The following is a 21,551-nucleotide window of genomic DNA, read 5'->3' as shown; positions in this document are numbered from 1 at the left end:
AACAGGCGGATTGATAAAAGGCTCCCTGTTAATGAGGGACCAACGCCCTCACCTTTTCATCTTACTTCATGAAACTGTTATCAGGCAGAGGTTGAGTCTCGTTTTATTCGCACCTTTTCCTGTACCCCGGAGAATGAAAGTAGTTCAACAAAAATACCCCCCCCCCCCCCCCCCCCCATAATGTAAATCCTCATCAATCTACACACAATACCCCATAATGACAAAGTGAAAACAGATTTTTTGAAATGTTTGGATATTTGTTACTAATAAAAAACAGAAATACCTTATTTACTTAAGTATTCAGACCTTTTGCTATGAGACTCAAAATTGAGCTCAGGAGCATCCTGTTCCCATTGATCATCCTTGAGATGCCTCCACAACTTGATTGGAGTCCACATGTGGTAAATTCAATTGATTGGACATGATTTGTCAAGGCACACACCTGTCTATATAAGGTCCCACAGTTTACAGTGCATGTCAGAGCAAAAACCAAGCCATGAGGTCGAAGGAATTGTCTATAGAGCTCTGAGACAGGATCGTGTCAAGACACAGATCTGGGGAAAGGGTATCAAAAAATGTCTGCAGCATTGAAGGTCCCCAAGAACACAGTGGCCTCCATCATTCTTAAATGGAAGAAGTTTGAAACCACCAAGACTCTTTCTAGAGCTGTCCGCACAGCCAAACTGAGCAATCGGGGGACTAGGGCCTTGGTCAGCGAGGTGACCAAGAAACTGATGGTCACTCTGACAGAGCACCAGAGTTCCTCTGAGAATTGAGAAGCTTCCAGAAGGACAACCATCTCTGGAGCACTCCACCAATCTGGCCTTTATGGTAGAGTGGACAGACGGAAGCCACTCATCATTAAAAGGCACATGACTGCCCGCTTGGAGTTTGCCAAAAGGCACCTAAAGACTCTCAGACCATGAGAAACAAGATTATATGGTCTGATGAAACCAAGATTGAACTCTTTGGCCTGAATGCCAACTGACATATCTGGAGGATAGCTGGCACCATCACTACGGTGAAGCATGGTGGTGGCAGCATCATGCTGTGGGGATGTTTTTCAGCGACAGGGATTGGGAGACTAGTCATGATTGAGGCAAAGATGAACAGAGCAAAGTACAGAGAGATCCTTGATGAAAGCCTGCTGCAGAGCGCTCAGGACCTCAAACTGTGGTGAATGTTCACCTTCCAACAGGACAACGACCCTAAGCACACAGCCAAAACAATGCAGGAGTGGCTTTAGCACAAGTCTCTGAATGTCCTTGAGTGGCCCAGCCAGAGCTCGGACTTGAACCTGATCAAACATCTCTGGAGAGACCTGAAAATAGCTGTGCAGCGACGCTCCCCATCCAACCTGACAGAGCTTGAGAGGATCTGCAGAGAAGAATGTGAGAAACTCCCCAAATACAGGAGTACCAAGCTTGTAGCGTCATACTCAAGAAGACTTGAGGCTGTAATCACTGCCAAAGGTGCTTCAACAAAGTATTGAGTAAAGGGTCTGAATACTAATGTAAATGTGAAATTTCAGTTTTTTATTTTTAGTAAATTTGCAAAGATTTCTAAACCTGTTTTTGCTTAATAATTATAGTATATTGTGTGTAGATTGATGAGGGGAAAATGACTAATGAAACAAAATGTGCAAAAAGTCAAAGGGTCTGAATACTTTCCAAACACACTGTAGATACATCTCCTTCAAATGTTGACATTTGGTTGCACTGACAACCAAACACAATTCAATATCCAGTTTGTTTACAAATTAATTACTGATATGTTGGATTCACATCTTTATCTCAACCAAAAATATAAGTTAAAGGATGGAACCAAATAAAATCAAACTTTAAAGGCACTTTAAATAAAGTTAATCCTATTCTTTAACTTAGATTTTTGGTTGAGATGGCGACATAAATCCAACATATTCATTATTAACGTAAATATTACATTTCAAATCAACCAAATCTTGAAACCCTAGGCCTATATGTATTGTCTAATTTTAGTTGAAGTTTGGATTTAATTGAAACAATAGCTGTTAATGACTTCGCAAAAGATATATATAGACCTTGTATCACTAAACTATAAGGCACAAGGGTGAATATATGGCCAATTTACCACGGCTAAGGGCTGTTCTTATGCACAACACAGAGTGCCTGGAAACAGACCTTAGCCGTGGTATAGTGGCCATATACCACAAACTCCTGAGGTGCCTTATTGCTTTTATAAAGTGGTTACCAATGTAAAATAAGTGTTTTGTTATACCCGTGGTATACGGTCCCCTATAACACAGTTTTCAGCCAATCAGCATTCAGAGCTCAAACAATCCAGTTTATAATTCATGTTATATGACTTATAAAGTAAAGTTACATTTCATTTGCTCTGTTAAACGTACCCTTTGAAATGACTTTGATAGCAGTAAATCTATTTATTTATTAATGGGATCTCTCAGTAATCATTCTCACGATAGCACATAGGTAGTAGTCAGTGACAAATATCAAAGCTAAGCAGAGTTGGCCTTAGTTAAAACCCTGGATGGGACACCAAATGGATAGCTGTAGATAGATTAACTATCCAGTAGGAGGTGCTGCTCATCTTATTCTCTTTTTTTCTGATAGTGGATATAACATTGAAGATCTGACCTTGTTTCAAAGGTCAAAATGAAACATATTTTATAAAAAGTTTGTTTGTGTTGAAAACATGTTACCTTCAAAACAACAGCTTACATTGACTACTTGATCGCAAGTGTCCCTAATTAGTAAGTACCAGTATTAGAGATGTTTCTTTGCTGCGCTCTGGCATTCAAGGGATATCATTGCAGTTCTATATTCTATATTGGAGTATTGGACTGCATAATGCACCTTGCTTGCTTACCTCCTTCTGAAGTGCCTTATTCATTCCCTTGGAGATGGCTTTTCTGTGAACAGATAAGTTGTATTTACTCTACACTATATGCCACAGTATCTGCAGTGGTGTACAGTTGTAGGCCTACTTCCACTAGAGGGAACTCTACACTAGACAAAGGCAAAATTATAGACATGAAGCCACACCAAGTTTTTTTTTTAAAAGTCAATGTAGTGCAAAACATGAACCGAATGAGTAACATGTATTTTTCCTTGTTCAATGGTTGAACTTCATGTTCATTTTCATTGATGAGTTTTTCTGGAAAATTTTACAAGACTTGTCTTTAGAGTAATATCATTGCTTGGGAGAGAGAGAGTGCCCTCATCTTTGTGGGGAGACTTGAAAGAGGTTGAGGCAAGAGGGATTGGGTTAAATGCATTAGACACATTCATTGTGCAACTGACTAGATATCCACTTTCCCTTACAAATGATCTATGTACTGTAATTCATTAATTGTCAGTGGGCATGCTATTGTTTTGCTGTTACCACCAAGAGGAAGAGGGCGGATCCCATTCTGTCGTTTAATCCGATTGGTCTATTAGTTGTCAAAATCGCACCCAAAGATCTACTTTTATTGGTTGTTGTGCTGAATTGCATAAAATAGGTTGCCGGAATTGGGTAAAGAAACATACCACTGGATATGCATTTTTTCCTGATTTCCCACCTCAGACCGAACCCAGTTGCAGACAAAGTGGCGTGAAGGACCTCAACTACTTAGAGTAAAATCATGGTTTAATCAATCAACCAGAAACTATACACTTCTTGGATTCCCGTTTAACAACCATATGTATGTGAGTATGCAGTCAATTGTTATTAGGCTACTTTGCAAGTGTTTATCTGGATGTTGGCTAGCTTGTCATCTGAAGTCTTGACAGAAGGAGTAACTAGGTGGACGTCGTTACTTCAGCTAAAGTTTGTTTGGTAGTTAGTTAGCTGGCTGGCTAGGTAAATTAGCTGTTAAACTTATTTTCATATATATAACTAGCTAGTTAGCTTGACATAACATAGGGTTAAACAGGATTATTTGATACAAATTGGTGGTACTCTAGAAATAGAAGGAGAAAACAATGTAACGTTAACGAGTTAACCAGTTAGCAAACTAACTATCTAGTCCTTTGGCGAAACCATCGATAATTGGCTAGCTAGCGTTAACGTGCAAGGCCTGACCAGATTTTTCTGAAGATATTTTGGGGGGCTAAGGCTGTCAGTTTAGCTTGCCTTAACAATGTGAGCGTTTCAATTAATTTCGCTATTGTCATAATCGGACTTCATTAGCTAGCCTACAATGCAACGTTTATTGGAATGCCAGCTTTGATGTCATGACATGATTCCACATGTGGCTTGTGTTCAATTGTCTGAAGGAAATTGAAGCTATCTAACCACGCCACCTTTTGTCTTGAATGCAACTTTTTGTACTTTTATAGGAGTTTTACAATTTAAATTTATTCACTCAACAGCTGTTGTAGCCTAGGTGATACTTCGTTAACGTGATAATTATTTAAGTTATTTGTTTGAAAGTAGCCAGCCGCCCACCACCCAGGATTTCAATATGATTTATCAGCGTAGTTATATCTTGCTGGCTGGCACATAGGGGTGTATTTTGATGTCTTTGTTTAATAATAATCATAACACACTAAACAACATGGTTGATTTCCATTCATGAATACGTTTGAAAAAATAAATGTTATTTGGCACCCTACTGAGACGTTGAAAGCAAAATGCATAATTCCAGGGCTATAGCATTAATAGGCTAGGAGTAAACTGGGACCTTGGTGACTAAAATAATTTAAAAGTTAGGCAGTAAAACAAAATAGCTTTTAGACTTAGTTTTGGAAAATAAGTTAATTTACAATGACAACTTTTACAATTTAAAATCTTCATTTTCCAAGTCACACCAGACCAGACACATTAATAAATTCATCCCACTTTAGATGGCAGATTCAGTCCAAAATGTAACTCTTTGGCTTTTCTCTGGTCCATCTGGAACAGGATGGCAAAGTGGCCTCCAAAATAATTGTTTCTCAGCCATAAAGGATTAATTCTTCTACTAAGAGAATAATTTTCATCTTTGAAAGCTTCTGGCTTGAAGGTCCCTGACTCCCTGGAGCTGTTCTTTCAAACATTTTTCATTAGACTAACTCACTGGCTTGTCAAAGTAGCGTGAGGGTTTGAACCCACATGGCCTCAGTTGCACAGACACCAGCCATTTCCCAATGGGCCATGTAGAGTCCCTACGGATTGATAGAAGCTCTTGGTTATTAGGACTGCAAACCAGCTGGTGATCCATTCAGCATCACAAATGCAGAGAAGTTCCCTGCTTCAGACTCCTGAACCCCCAGTTCTCCTCCATCCTCCCTGTGTCTAATAAAAAGGAGTAGCACTGGAATACAAACACCATGTGAAAAGATCCTGGAAAGGCGTTTAGTTAGAAGGGCTGAGATGTTTACGGAGGGAAGAAACAAGATGGGGAAAATGGGGACATTTTTTTTTCTAAGTTGCCTATTGGTAATCTAATTAAGAGGCCCCATTCATGTGTGAATGTCCTGGAAGTTTGGTATTTAGTCTCACAGAGAATGATTCAGCATCGTCCTGATCATGCTGGGCATGACTGGCAGTTATTATTGGCAGTAATAGCTGATTAACAGGTTCTATCTCCAGGCCATCAGACTGCTAAACAGTCATCATTAGCTGGCCTCCGTCCAGTACCTTGGCCTGAACCTTAGACACTGTCACTAACCGGCTACCACTCTGTACTCTATCCTGCACCTTGGACTGCTGTCCTATGTACATAGTCAACACTGCTCACTTAAATGTTTACGTACTGTTTTACCCACTTTATTTATTTAATGTATTCTAGTCATTGCTCATCCTATATGACTACTGCTGTACACACCTTTTCTAGTCATGCTGTCTATACACACACACACACACACCAGTCACATATTTATATTGCCGCCTCTGATATTGCTCGTTCTGATATGTCTTAATTTTTAGAGTTGAACTTTTGTTTATTGTATTTCTTCATTACTGCACTATAGGACCTAGAAACCCAAGCCTTTTGCTGCACCTGTGATAACATCTTCAAAACTGTTAGCCTGACCAATAAACGTTTATTTGAGTAACATAAACCACCATCAGAACTCCTTTGGCCATTTTGTGGTTCCCCGGCCTAAGTAAATCAAATCAAATGTATTTATATAGCCCTTCGTACATCAGCTGATATCTCAAAGTGCTGTACAGAAACCCAGCCTAAAACCCCAAACGGCAAGCAATGCAGGTGTAGAAGCACGTACCAGCTCATAAGCTGCATAGCATTTTTCCTGACTACATGAAATATCACCCAGCCCTAATCAGACCGGCCTCTTGAGGGAGCATTTTTTGGGATCTGATGCTGCCCCCCCAACCCTCTTCAGTCTGTGTCTGGATCAGCGGTATTTGCTGGTGTAATTGGTACAGGACAATCGCACTGCTTTGCATTTACTAAATGTCATGGTTTGCTGTGTGCCCCATCTTTTTTGTGACTGACCTGCTGCATTGTGTTCCCTGTCAACCTGACATTGACATTTTTAAATGCCTTGCTGATGTGTGTATGCCTGTCTGTGCCCTCCAACCTGCCACAACTGAACCCAAACCTGTCTGCTATGGACCCCAAACTGCATGTCAGCACACATACTTGGGCTGCTACTATTAAAATTAAGTTCCTGAAACAGGGCTTTTATATACTCATCTGTTTCCATGCCATGTAGTTAAAAGAAGACTTGATCCTTTTGGGATTGGAGTGTTGCTATGCGGTAGAAGTACTAACAGTGATTGAGCAGCAGTGTGCACCCCATGATATTTCCCCTCTGTTGAAAAAGAAAAGCATTCTAATGAATATTGAGTGCAATGTCTGCTTGTCTGAGATTGGAATGACTTCACTAATCGAATACTCTGTGGTATATAATGGTTTGAAAGCTCTGAATTGGTTTATTAATTACTGTTAGTGTTTTGTGGACTTTGATGACAAGTGGGAGAGACCGTTTTTAAAAAGGGATGCCCTATGTTGACTGACCATTATTAATAAACCGGCTCAACTGTAGATTTGCTGATATGCTATGAAACGTGCCAGGAAGTCTGCTTAATGATTTAATATGCATGTAGGCCATCGATAAGACATAACATAGGCTAGGAACTGTATCTACTACAATTTAATAAATAGGATTTGGTTACTTTGAAAGGTTGATTTTTGAAAGGCTTTCCCACAAACTCTTAACAATTAGGCTATGCTTTACTCAGGAGATTCATTAAGTGGCTTGAATGTGCAATTTAGCTCGGGCGCATTCTGGCCGCATTACTCTGTGGGCCTTCGATGATGTGTGTGTGTGTGTGTGTGTGTGTGTGTGTGTGTGAGCTCTATTAATAAAAAATGCTGAGACTGCTGAATAATTTCAGACATCAAGTGATGTTATAATGTTGTACCTACTAAGCATGGTTCATTTACATGAGTGACTTTGAAGAATAAAAAAAAAGCACTTTAAATAGCCTAACCAAAATCATAGGCCTAACTTGTTTGATTCAATAGACATATCCACCTTAGGATGATCCATTTTCTGCAATTAGGCTTAGAGGTGTTGTAATAGGCATTATTCCAATGTAGGAATGGCATTCAAATAAGCAGCACGTCAAATAGATCACATGATCTAGATGTTGCCTAGTAATTGAATACATTTCCCCCATTTGGTTGTCTATGATCAGTTGGATAAATAATACTTTTTTTCAAATTATATTTTAAGTCTGCCCTTAACTTTGGGCCAATGAGTAGATGTAAAGAATCTTAAGTTGATTTGATTTAACAATAAATCCCCATTTGAGCTCAACTTTAGAACAAAATTGTATGGTGGGAAAAATATCCACCAGTTTGTTTTGAATCTCATTTTCTGTTTTTGTTTTTCAGTAGTTGGAGAAATTAGGACAAGCCACTCCCTGGAGGTCTCTGAAACCATGTCAGTCAGCGTCCATGAAAACCGTAAGTCCCGGACCAGCACGGGCTCCATGAACATCTCACTGTTCCATAAGCCCTCGCATCCAGACAGCGTGCTCACCCACCTCAACACCCTCCGCAAGCAGTGCATGTTCACTGATGTGACGCTGTGGGCGGGGGACCGCTCCTTCCCCTGCCATCGGGCGGTACTGGCCGCATGCAGCCGCTACTTTGAGGCGATGTTCAGCGGCGGGCTCCGTGAGAGCCTGGACAACGAGGTGAACTTCAGAGACAGTGTGCATCCAGAGGTGTTGGAGCTGCTGCTGGACTTTGCCTACTCGTCACGTGTCATCATCAACGAGGAGAATGCGGAGTCTTTGCTGGAGGCGGGAGACATGCTGCAGTTCCACGACATCAGAGACGCTGCGGCGGAGTTCCTGGAGAAGAACCTGCATTTGTCCAACTGCCTGGGTATGATGCTACTGTCTGATGCCCACCAATGCAAACAGCTGTATGAGCTCTCCTGGAGGATGTGCCTGGTGCACTTTGAGGCGTTGCGGGACACAGAGGACTTCTACAGCCTCAACAAAGACAAGCTGCTGAACCTGATCCTCAGCGACGAGCTGGAGATCGAGGACGAGCATATTGTGTTCAATGCTGTGATGCGCTGGGTGCGCTACGACCTGGACGGCCGCAGAGACGACCTCCCTGAGCTGCTGGGTGGAATCCGCTTGGCCCTGCTGCCCTCTGAGTGTCTGATTGAGGCGGTGGCCTGCGAGGAGCTGGTGATGTCAGACAAGAGGAGCCGGCAGATAGTGGAGGAGGCTATGCAGTGTAAGAAGAAGATCCTGCAAAATGATGGGGTGGTCACCAGCCCATGTGCCCGGCCCCGCAAGGCAGGCCACACGTTGCTCATCTTGGGAGGACAGACCTTCATGTGTGATAAGATCTACCAGGTGGACCACAAAGCCAAGGAGATCATTCCCAAGTCGGTCTTGCCCAGTCCCAGGAAAGAGTTCAGCGCCTGTGCAATTGGCTGTAAGGTCTACGTGACTGGGGGGAGGGGTTCTGAGAACGGGGTGTCCAAGGATGTTTGGATCTATGACACGGTCCACGAGGAGTGGTCTAAAGGAGCTCCCATGTTGATAGCACGGTTTGGCCATGGTTCAGCTGAACTGGAGAACTGGCTGTATGTGGTGGGTGGCCACACTGCCATAGCAGGCATCTTCCCAGCCTCCCCCTCAGTCTCCCTCAAACAGGTAGAGCGGTATGACCCACTCACCAACAAATGGACCATGATGGCGCCGCTCAGAGATGGTGTTAGCAATGCAGCTGTGGTCAGCGCCAAGCTAAAGCTGTTTGTGTTTGGTGGTACCACCATACACAGAGACAAGGCCTCAAAGGTGCAGTGCTATGACCCTCTAGAGAACCGCTGGGCCATCGCAGCAGAATGTCCGCAACCGTGGAGATACACAGCCGCTGCTGTTCTGGGCAGCCAGATCTTCATAATGGGCGGAGACACTGAGTTCACCGCCGCCTCCGCCTACCGCTTTGACTGTGAGACCAACCAGTGGTCTCGTGTTGGGGACATGACTTCTAAAAGAATGAGCTGCCATGCGGTGGCCTCTGGGAACAAACTGTACGTGGTGGGGGGCTACTTTGGGACGCAGCGCTGCAAGACGCTAGACTGTTATGACCCCACGTCTGATAGCTGGAACAGTATAACCACAGTGCCTTACTCACTAATTCCCACTGCGTTTGTAAGCACCTGGAAACATCTACCTGCCTAGCAACCTTGACATGAACAAGGAGTGGTCTCCAGAACTGGGTAAGTGTTAGATTAATTTAGTTCTTATGTGTTCATTAACCAATTTAAAATACTCTGTCATAATACCATGTACATTGGATTAAATACCTCACATTTTGTCATAGCGTCTTGAATGCCCCTCCTTCTCTCCGAAAAGGACAAAGCTGCTTCTAAAGTCCATTCCAACCCACTAGCGCACATACATTACACACTATATCTGTATTATCTCCTGAAGTCTCACCACAGTATATTACCACTTGACAATTCCAGTCCCCTCCCCAGATACGGAAAACTCTCGCTGTCTTATTTTATCCCCACAGGGTTATAGCCGGGTCGGTTCAAACAGGTTAAGGATTCTCTTTGCTTACTTTAGACACATACATTCCTTCTTCCACAATGGTTATCATTTCCAATTACCCCTTGTCCATGTCACACAACCTCTTTCTTATGAACTAACATTATTCATCAGATATAATAAAACGGGGCAGAATTCAAATAGTTATAGTTAAATGTATACATTGTCATCCTTTGAACATATTCATGGAGCACTTTCCATAAGATGTGTACTAAATTTCCCCAAATTCAGATTTTCAAAGGCTTTCAAGTGAAAGCGACTCAAGTCTGCTAGCTGTTATGTACACACTCGGCAGACTGATCTCAGGATAAGTGAACGCCAGACTGCTAAGCTTGTCTAAATTCTGCTTTTTAAGGTAGAGGTCGACCGATTTTATAAGTTCAACGCCGATACCGATTATCGGAGGGCCAAGAAGGCCGATACCGATTAATCGGTCGATTAAAAAAATATATATATATATATATATATATACAGACAATTATAACAATACTGAATGAACACTTATTTTAACTTAATATAATACATCAATAAAATAAATGTAGCCTCAAGTAAATAATGAAACATGTTTAAATAATGCAAAAACCAAGTGTTGTAGGAGAAAGTAAAAGTGCAATATGTGCTAAGTTTTCAGTTCCTTGCTCAGAACATGAGACCATATGAAAGCTGATGGTTCCTTTAACATGAGTCTTCAATATTCCCAGGTAACAAGTTTTAGGTTGTAGGATTTATAGGACTATTTCCCTCAATACCATTTGTATTTCATTAACCTTTGACTATTGGATGTTCTTATAGGCACTTTATTAGTATTGCTAGTGTAACAGTATAGCTTCCGTCCCTCTAGTTAGCGCGCGCTAACGAGCTAGCCATTTCACTTCGGTTACACCAGCCTCATCTCGGGAGTTGATTGGCTTGAAGTCATAAACAACTCAATGCTTGACGCACAACGAAGAGCTGCTCGCAAAACACACGGAAGTGCTGTTTGAATGAATGTTTACGCACCTGCTTCTGCCTACCACCGCTCAGTCAGATTATATGCAACACAGGACACGCTAGGTAATATCATCAACCATGTGTAGTTAACTAGTGATTATGATTGATTGTTTTTATAAGATAAGTTTAATGCTAGCTAGCAACTTACCTTGGCTTACTGCATTCGCGTAACAGGCAGTCTCCTGTTGTGCAACGAGAGGCAAGTTGTTAATTGTGTTGGACGAGTTAACTGTAAGGTTGCAAGATTGGATCACCCAAGGTGAAAATCTTTCGTTCTGCCCCTGAACAAGGCAGTTAACCCACCGTTCCTAGGCCGTCATTGAAAATAAGAATGTGTTCTTAACTGACTTGCCTAGTTAAATAAAGGTATAATCGGCTCCTGAAAATTCAGATTGTTATGAAAACTTGAAATCGGCCATTCCGATTATTTGGTTGACCTCTAGTTTAAAGTCATTAGGGGAATCCGTCTTGTATTTTGTGTGCTGAGGGGAGGTGTGGCTACTCAATGAAAGGGGTAGGGACGCACGATATATCGGTGAACCTATTGGAACGTGCAAAACCAATGTCAAAGCTGCTGTGCATACCTATATAACATAGGTACATGACTTAATGATTCCACGTAAAAGTTTGTGCTCTAAGTGCAACACAGTAGTCCTAAACTAGCCAACAATGTCTGCTGTGTGAATTGAGCAGTCATTTGAAAGAGTAATCATTTCAGCGAGACCACTCGGGCGAAATCCGTTAAAGCCAAGATGATGGAATTCATTGCTCTTGACAACCAACCGTTCTCTGTTGTGGGTGATGTTGGCTTTCGCCGACTTGTTGAGCACTGGTACACACTACCAGGTGCGGTATTTTTCAGATGTTGCACTACCGGAGTTGCACAGTAATGATGTCACTGCTATTAGCTTCACGACATACATACTATAGAACACTGTTTGTCTTTGCGCGTCAAAAAAAGATACAGTAGCACTGTCAAAGCTGTACAGAACAGTCTGCAAACACCGGCCACGAATGATGTGTTTACAATACCGCGTTGGTAATAAAGCATTTTGTTCGACTGCAACTTCTGGGTTAGCTAGCTTTAGCTTGGTACCTAGAGGGCGCCAATACAACCAGACTGAAAACAATGACGAGTACAACCTACAGTCATTCTCATTATTCTTAGCAATGATTTGGAAAAGTACAAACTCTGCAGTACCTGGATGATGATGGCTTTTGGGAGTGGTAGCTAGTACTATAGTAGCAGTAAAGGCTAGAAGGTTTATCAGGGGGAAATCGCTGTGCCTCTATCAGGATCAGCAGAGCAGTAAGCCACTCAGACATTTATTTGTGAGCTGCATTAGAGGTTTTCCAGTCAATTGGCTATTAGCCTATTGGAGAACATGCTGGGGCTCAATCGGTTTTACATGGCGTGACCAGGGAGCAACCAAGAGATACACTAATGGGGGTGGGTGCTGTTCAGTTGTGAAAGCCGGTAGATCCCAAATGTACCTTACCCCCATTTAAATATAGTCTAAAGTACAGCCCTGTAGTTTCCTAAACTGACATGATGTCCTGTTTTTATCATGAATAAATGAGACCATCGCAGTTATTTACAGTTATGCATGTGCCTGAATTGTGCAATGTTATTTAATCCAATGCTATGGTTCTTATCTGAAAGGTAGGTGAGTGTGTTTGCTGATGCTGAGCTACTATAGTGGGATTGGAGTATTGCTGAAAAGACCTTCAAACCCAATAACCCCTGTAGTCTTAAAGGATGATTCTGAAAGAGCTGAAAAATCTGGACCCCTACAAATCAGCCGTGCTAGACAATCTGGACCCTTTCTCAAATTATCTGCCGAAATTGTTGCCACCCCTATTACTAGCCTGTTCGACCTCTCTTTCGTGTCGTCTGAGATTCCCAAAGATTGGAAAGCAGCTGCGGTCATCCCCCTCTTCAAAGGGGGGGACACTCTTGACCCAAACTGCTACAGACCTATATCTATCCTACCATGCCTTTCTAAGGTCTTTGAAAGCCAAGTCAACAAACAGATTACCGACCATTTCGAATCTCACCATGCATACTTCTCTGCTATGCAATCTGGTTTCAGAGCTGGTCATGGGTGCACCTCAGCCACGCTCAAGGTCCTAAACGATATCTTAACCGTCATCAGTAAGAAACATTACTGTGCAGCCGTATTCATTGATCTGGCCAAGGCCTTCGACTCTGTCAACCACCACATCCTCATCGGCAGACTCGACAGCCTTGGTTTCTCAAATGATTGCCTCGCCTGGTGCACCAACTACTTCTCTGATAGAGTTCAGTGTGTCAAATCGGAGGGTCTGCTGTCCGGACCTCTGGCAGTCTCTATGGGGGTGCCACAGGGTTCAATTCTTGGACCGACTCTCTTCTCTGTATACATCAATGAGGTCGCTCTTGCTGCTGGTGAGTCCCTGATCCACCTCTATGCAGACGACACCATTCTGTATACTTCCGGCCCTTCTTTGGACACTGTTAACAACCCTCCAGGCAAGCTTCAATGCCATACAACTCTCCTTCTATGGCCTCCAATTGCTCTTAAATACAAGTAAAACTAAATCCATGCTCTTCAACCGATCGCTACCTGCACCTACCCGCCTGTCCAACATCACTACTCTGGACGGCTCTGACTTAGAATACGTGGACAACTACAAATACTTAGGTGTCTGGTTAGACTGTAAACTCTCCTTCCAGACCCATGTCAAACATCTCCAATCCAAAGTTAAATCTAGAATTGGCTTCCTATTTCGCAACAAAGCATCCTTCACTTATGCTGCCAAACATACCCTTGTAAAACTGACCATCCTACCAATCCTCGACTTTGGCGATGTCATTTACAAAATGGCCTCCAATACCCTACTCAACAAATTGGATGCAGTCTATAACAGTGCAATCCATTTTGTCACTAAAGCCCCATATACTACCCACCATTGCGACCTGTACGCTCTCGTTGGCTGGCCCTCGCTTCATACTCGTTGCCAAACCCACTGGCTCCATATCATCTACAAGAACCTGCTAGGTAAAGTCCCCCCTTATCTCAGCTCGCTGGTCACCATAGCATCTCCCACCTGTAGTACACGCTCCAGCAGGTATATCTCTCCAGTCACCCCCAAAACCAATTCTTTCTTTGGCCGCCTCTCCTTCCAGTTCTCTGCTGCCAATGACTGGAACGAACTACAAAAATCTCTGAAACTGGAAACACTTATCTCCCTCACTAGCTTTAAGCACCAACTGTCAGAGCATCTTACAGATTACTGCACCTGTACATAGCCCACCTATAATTTAGCCCAAACAACTACCTCTTTCCCAACTGTATTTAATTAAATTATTTATTTTGCTCTTTTGCACCCCATTATTTTTATTTCTACTTTGCACATTATTCCATTGCAAAACTACCATTCCAGTGTTTTACTTGTTATATTGTATTTACTTTGCCACCATGGCCTTTTTTGCCTTTACCTCCCTTCTCACCTAATTTGCTCACATTGTATATAGACTTGTTTATACTGTATAATTGATGGTATGTTTGTTTTACTCCATGTGTAACTCTGTGTCGTTGTATCTGTCGAACTGCTTTGCTTTATCCTGGCCAGGTCGCAATTGTAAATGAGAACTTGTTCTCAACTTGCCTACCTGGTTAAATAAAGGTTAAATAAAAATATTTAAAAAATGATGTTGCTACAGGGGACAGGGAGGCTCAAGTCAGTGTCCAGTCATCTACCAGGCTGGTGAGAACTGAAGCAACTAACTTAGTTCACATTACCCCTGTGCTGTGAGCTGAGGTTTAGTCTCCTGTGTGTAATCATTAACACTCACCTTACAAACATCACAGGGCTCTATTTCAAAGGAGCAGATGGCCCAGCTTCATAATTAGCCCCTGGGGTCCAGGCTAGAGAGGCTGGATCCCCAGGGTGGCTGCCCTTCCTCTCGCCCTGACTGATGAATGTGGCGGCTGGGCTGCCTGGGAGACTGTAGCTGGGTGACTCTGGTTGTTGTGAAATTGTTAGGTTAGATATTACTGCATGGTCGGAACTAGAAGCACGAGCGTTTCGCTACACTCGCATTAACATCTGCTAACCATCTGTATGTGACAAATAAAATTTGATTTTCATTTGAACTTACAGCTGCTGTTACATCCTCACCCTCTCCACACATTTCTCCCTAAACACAATTTGTTGAATGACTGCAACCAACTTCCCCTGTAAAGGAGTCAGAGGTGAGGTGGTCACAGTACAGACACCCACATGCTTTGGTCTGTGAGCAGGCCTGTGAATCCTGTTTCAGTTATTTACTTACTTACTTATTTTTTAAATATTTTTACAACTACATCAGGTTAAAGGGGAGAGTAGACTACCTGCCCGCATCTAGCCACACTCCACCTGCTATTCAAGTATCTCTCTGGTACTGCCCCTGAACTTTAAGACAGTCTCGACTCCCCAGCAATATGATTGAGCCATAGTGTTGGACCAAACCAGTGAACAGAAAAACATGTCAGTACTCAGTAGGCACCTTTTATGCCAGAAGTGCGTATCCTAATCATTTTAGATTCGACTGGAGCCTCTTGTCAGACATTTTGGTACCCTCTTACACTTAATCAGATGTCAGGGCTTGAAGCGCTCACATTTTAATGAGGACTTTTTTTTTTGTCCCCCTGACTAGAAGCCAGCCTGTGAGGACTAGGGTTACACTGGATGGTTTTGGGTGGTCGAATAGGCATGATTATTAATCCAATCCAATATGAGGAATGATTCTATGAAATATAATTTAGGAAATTTGAATCATTGGTCCATAATATTAAGCCTTTGATACTGTTGGTTCGTTTCCTTGTCAATCATTGGTGAAATTAGCATTGACTATCTTTAATTAACTCATTAAAACCTTTAATGCATTTGCAGACAAGTTGACAACAGGAACACAGCGCATGTTTCTGAGTAAGTTCTGCAAAAAGGTAAAAGGTCCCAAGTTATTTTATTAAACCTGTAGTCCAGCCCTAGTGATGTCACTGCATACATCATTATCTTCTACTCCTGAGACCAAAACCATGCCTACTCAACACAAACTCTTGTTTATATAGCTATATAAAAGCTTAGCAGTAAATGTCCAAGTTGATTTTATAGTGGAATGTTTGACTAATCTCTTACACTCCCTTGCAGAGTTCGGTCTTCATTCACACATTTCTCAGAAAGTTTCGTAAGAGGCAGAGAGCCTAAACACATGTGGAACAATACTAAACCTCTATAATGAATATATATTGTTAATCTGTAGTCTAGGACCCTATAAATGTAAGGAGGATGGGGTCTTAAAACTCCTCCCCTTCTTTTAATACAACATAAGCATATCGATTATTATAATATATCAAACATTTGATATAGCCCGTATCATGAACCCTAGGTGAACCCTTTTCAATACCAACATGGTAGAAACACTGTATGGAAAATTTATCTGGAGTACTGATGTGCTTAATTTGGCCTGCCTGTGTGTCTGAAGTAGAGGTCGACCGATTAATCGGAATGGCCGATTTCAAGTTTTCATAATCAGAAATCGGTATTTTTGCCCTTTAAAAAAATAAAATAACTAGGCAAGTCAGTTAAGAACACATTCTTATTTTTAATGACTGCCTAGGAACGGTGGGTTAACTGCCTTGTTCAGGAGCAGAATGACAGATTTTCACCTTGTCAGCTCAGGGGTTCCAATCTTGCAACCTTACAGTTAACTCGTCCAACGCTCTAACGACCTGCCTCTCATTGCACTCCACGAAGGAGCCTGCCTGTTACGAGAATGCAGTAGAAGCCAAGGTAAGTTGGTAGATAGCATTAAACTTATCTTATAAAAAAACAATCAATCAAATTCACTAGTTATTACTACACAGCTATCTAGCTTGTCCTGCTTTGCATATAATCGATGCAACGCTGGGGGATGATTAAACAAAAGCACATTTGCGGAAAAAAGCACAATCGTTGGACGACTGTTCCTGACCATAAACAACAATGCCTTTTAAATCAATACACGGAAGTATATATTTGTGAACTTGCATATTTAGCTAAAAGAAATCTAGGTTAGCAGGCAATATTAACCAGGGGAAATTGTCATTTCTCTTGCGTTCATTGCACGCAGAGTCAGGGTATATGCAACAGTTTGGGCAGCCTGGCTCATTGCGAACTAATTTGCCAGAATTTTCACTGAAATAATAAACGTTTGTTTTCGAAATGATAGTTTCCGGATTCTGCTAAGTATTTCTGTGTGTTATGTTATAATTAAGTCTATGATTTGATCAGTCCGACTGAGCGATGGTGGGCAGCAGCAGGCTCGTAAGCATTCATTCAAACAGCACTTTCGTGTGTCTTGCCAGCAGCTCTTCGCAAGCACAGCGCTGTTTATGATTTCAAGCCTATCAGCCTAATGGCTGGTGTAACCGATGTGAAATGGCTAGCTAGTTAGCTGGGTGTGCGCTAATAGCGTTTCAAACGTCACTCGCTCTGACACTTGGGAGTAGTTATTCCCCTTGCTCTGCAAGGGCCGTGGCTTTTGAAGCAGCGTTACCCATCGCTCCACGAGTTTGGCTGTTGTCGATATGTTCCTGGTTCGAGCCCAGGTAGGGGCGAGGAGAGGGACGGAAGCTATACTGTTACACTGGCAATACTATAGTGCCTATAAGAACATCCAATAGTCAAAGGTATATGAAATAGTCCTATAAATACTATGTTAACTACAACCTAAAACCTCTTACCTTGGAATATTGAAGTCTCATGTTAAAAGGAACCACAAACCTTCATATGTTCTCATGTTCTGAGCAAGGAACTTAAACGTTAGCTTTTTATCATGGTACATATTGCACTTTCTTCTCCAACACTTTGTTTTTGCATTATTTAAACCAAATTGAACATGTTTCATTTTTTGAGGCTAAATAGATTTTTATTGATGTATTATATTAAGTTAAAATAAGTGTTCATTCAGTATTGTTGTAATTGTCATTATTACAAATATATTTAAAAAATAGACCGATTTTTAATCGGAATCGGCTTTTTTGGTCCTCCAATAATCAGTATCGGTGTTAAAATCATAATCGGTCGACCTCTACTGTGAAGAGTTCTGTAAATTGCTCTCCACACTGACGCATTCACCCTAGCTGGGCAAATGAAGCAAATCCGTACGCAAGATACATTTTACATAGTGTTTCTACCATGTTGGTCTCACAGGCTTTGCCCTCCCAAAGCGCTTCGTCGTTTTGAATCTAATGAATGTCCATAGGGAGGTGTAGACCTATTAGAATGCTCTCTTGGCACAGGGATGATACCTCTCTTTGCTTCGCTGTGTCCTAGGGGTGGATTCTCCTCAGTTCAAGATGGTGACTGTCAAAGGCCTGTATCCTCTTCTCATTCCTGACATTTGTTTGTGAAAGTCACCCACAGGGCCTTGAGCTTATGGTTTTTATTTGCCTGAGTGTGGCTTACATCTTTACTCCTTCCTGTATAGTGTGATAGTGGTTGGTTGTGGGAGGAAGAGGAAAATAATAGTGTTAAAACTATGAAGAGGTGTCTCTGTCTTGCTTGGCTTGGAGATGGGGGTTTTCCAGCTCAGTGGTTAGGCTCCATACTGAGTTCAGATTTAATTGAATTACGCCCGAGCAGAATATAAGGGGATACTATAACATCGTGATCACTTTCACTCTCAGCAAACTAAAGTATCCTATTTACAGTACTCCCGAGTGGCTTCAGCAGTCTAAGGCACTGCATCTCAGTGCTTGAGGTGTCGCAACAGACATCCTGGTTCGAATCCAGGTTGTATCACTACTGGATAACTTATTGGTATTGCTTTTAATCTTTTTAAATTAATTTATCTTATTAACACTTTGTTCTAGCTAGCTATTTGTGTAGGTAGCTATCAAGTAAACGCAATGATAATAGCAATGACCATAGGGCTGCGCACAATTGGCCCAGCATCATCTGGGTTTGGCCGGTGTAGGCCGTCATTGTAAATAAGAATTTGTCATTAACTGACTTGCTTGGTTAAATTATAAAAATAATACTGTATGAATCAAAGGTCTTCTGCTTCCACCCAATGCTATTATATTTTAAAGTATGTTTTTATGAACCTCAGACCCAGAGGCAACTATATAGTGATGGTTGACCATAATTCTGAACAGATATACAGTAATGGTGTCTTTCTTTAATGAACCAATCTGAGTTTACCACCGATACCCTGGGCAATTTGACGAAGTTGCAGAGATGTAGGACAGATGCCCAGCACCCAGTCAGTCATATCGGACATCTGAGCTCCACTACAGTAAATGGTCCTCGGGGGGAGCCTGCCAGGCTGCTACACACCTCAGGCTACAGTCTGCCTGTTCTTTCACCAGAACTTTCCACCGCAAGCAGCCACACTGTAGAGAATACTTAATGGCTGTACTAAATGGGCAACATTAAACACATGGCCATTTCCTCTAATTTTACTGTTAATGCTTTTTGAGATTGGTTCGTTTTCTGTTCTATATTTAACACTTTGGTTTCAAAGATACATTTAAAGTTACATGCGCTCTTATGGGGTCTGAATAGTGTAACGCAGAATAAAACAATTTTATAGTCCCATGATGGTAGTGACCGCTTATCACTTATTAACCATGATTAATTCACATTACTTTACCAAAATGCCTCCGTGTCTATATTAGATTTGCTTCATGACTTCATTATTTCATCTCATCTCTAGATTTCCTGTCTGATCGGGATAGGCTTTTGACTGTTCGAGTACCCCCCCCCCCCCCCCCCAAGTACTCTGGGAAGGGTGAAGAAAAAGAAACACGTTTCAGTATGCCTTTTTTTATGATTAAATTATTGAAACCGTAATATCAACTGTATATGTCGTGGCACACAATCTTCAAAAAGGTAATAACCTCAGCACTGTGGCCCTTTTAATTTGGCAGACAAAACACTTGTTTCCTGGACTCCTATGGTCAAGACTAGTAAAAAAACAATAACAGAATAGTGCGTGGACATCTCATGTCTCAAGCAGTTATTCTCAGTGATAATTTGAAACTGGGCTTAATTTGGCAAGTTGAGGGTTAAAAACAAATCTCTTTTCGATATACAGACATTCAGTTTAGTTTATGCCCATTCCTTGGAATTTTCTAAATTGATGAACAATTCTACCTTGAATGCTGCATGGGCATTAATTACCGCCACATCTGAGTAGGCCTGCGGTTTTATTTGACCAGTCCTGAACCTGTGACCAGGAACATGCTACGTAGGGGCAATATCAGAATAAATGATCTACTGCTCGTCTCTTCTGAGCAAAGTCTACAGAGCTGAGATCTATCAGCAAACTTAACATGTGTAAATATTTGTATGAACATAAGATTCAACAACTGAGACGTAAACTGAACAAGTTCCACAGACGTGACTAACAGCAATGGAATGTGGCCTTAGCCCTCACCCTTCGATCCAACAGGTCCCAAACGTGCTCAATGGGATTGAGATCTGGGCCCGGCGCTGGCCATGGCTGAACACTGACGTTCCTGTCTTGCAGGAAATCACACACAGAATGAGCAGTATGGCTGGTGGCATTGTCATGCTGGGGGGTCATGCCAGGATGAGCCTGCAGGAAGGGTACCACATGAGGGAAAAGGATGTCTTCCCTGTTACACACAGTGTTGAGATTGCCTGCAGTGACAAGCTCAGTCCGATGATGCTGTGACACACCGCCCCACACCATGACGGACCCTCCACCTCCAAATCGATACCACTCCAGAGTACAGGCCCCGGTGTAACGCTCATTCCTTAGACGATAATCGGGAATCCTCATGCTTCCTTGCAGCATGCCTAAGGCACATTCACGCAGATGAGCAGGGACCCTGGGCATCTTTCTTTTTCAGAGTCTGTAGAAAGGCCTCTTAGTATCCTAAGTTTTCATAAATGTGACCTTAATTGCCTATTGTCTTTAAGCGGTTAGTGTCTTAATGACCGTTCCATAGGTGCATGTTCATTAATTGTTTATGGTTCATTGAACAAGCATGGGAAACAGTGTTTAAAACCTGTTATGGCTGCATCCCTTTTGTTCTCAATTTCCGCCTGAAGACATACCCTAACCTAACTGCCTGTAGCTCAGCCCCAGAGGCAAGGATATGCATATTCTTGGTATAATTTGAATGGAAACATTCTGAAGTTTGTGGAAATGTTAATTGAATGTAGGAGAATATAACACAGATCTGGTGGAAGAAAAGAGAAAGAAAGAGCATACGTTTTCTGTCTTTTATTGTTGTAGCATCTTTCATATGTAGTAGAATAGCCACACAGTCAGATAGGATGCTGGAGATAATTTTGATGGATAACACAAGAGGGCAACTGTAGGTGTGCAAAGTGTCAGACTGATAACTTCAGAAATGGGTGAGCTACATGACATTTAGCATGAAGTCACCCAGGTGTCCCACACAAGTTGCCCAAATGTACCCAAGTGGCCGAATTGGTGAAATTACATAACTATATACAACAGTGCAAATAACTATATACAACATATCAAAAAGCAATTCTAA

The 21,551-nt window shown here is 42.0% G+C and overlaps 1 protein-coding gene across 6 annotated transcripts in view; it reads left to right on the top strand.

Annotated features, from left to right (window-relative positions):
• The first annotated feature begins 3,486 nt into the window (after positions 1-3,486).
• Positions 3,487-21,551, top strand: part of LOC123999505 (kelch-like protein 25) — a 48,546-nt gene continuing 30,481 nt past the window's right edge. For 2 of the 6 annotated variants that reach the window (XR_006832474.1, XM_046305380.1), the window contains exons 1-2: positions 3,487-3,686; positions 7,829-9,683. Coding sequence is in view for 4 of the 6 variants with exons in the window: in XM_046305380.1 (XP_046161336.1) it covers positions 7,876-9,645 (1,770 nt within the window). In the remaining 2 variants the exon portion in view is untranslated. Of the gene's footprint in view, positions 3,687-7,828; positions 9,684-18,348; positions 19,707-21,551 lie in introns of those variants that run through there. The other 4 variants (XR_006832475.1, XM_046305398.1, XM_046305390.1 and 1 more) reach the window with 4 other exon arrangements.

This window comes from Oncorhynchus gorbuscha, linkage group LG02 (genome assembly GCF_021184085.1).
Source record: "Oncorhynchus gorbuscha isolate QuinsamMale2020 ecotype Even-year linkage group LG02, OgorEven_v1.0, whole genome shotgun sequence".
Lineage (NCBI taxonomy): Eukaryota > Metazoa > Chordata > Actinopteri > Salmoniformes > Salmonidae > Oncorhynchus > Oncorhynchus gorbuscha.
Note: the sequence above shows the minus strand (reverse complement) of the source record. Positions and strands in the feature narration are given on the sequence as shown.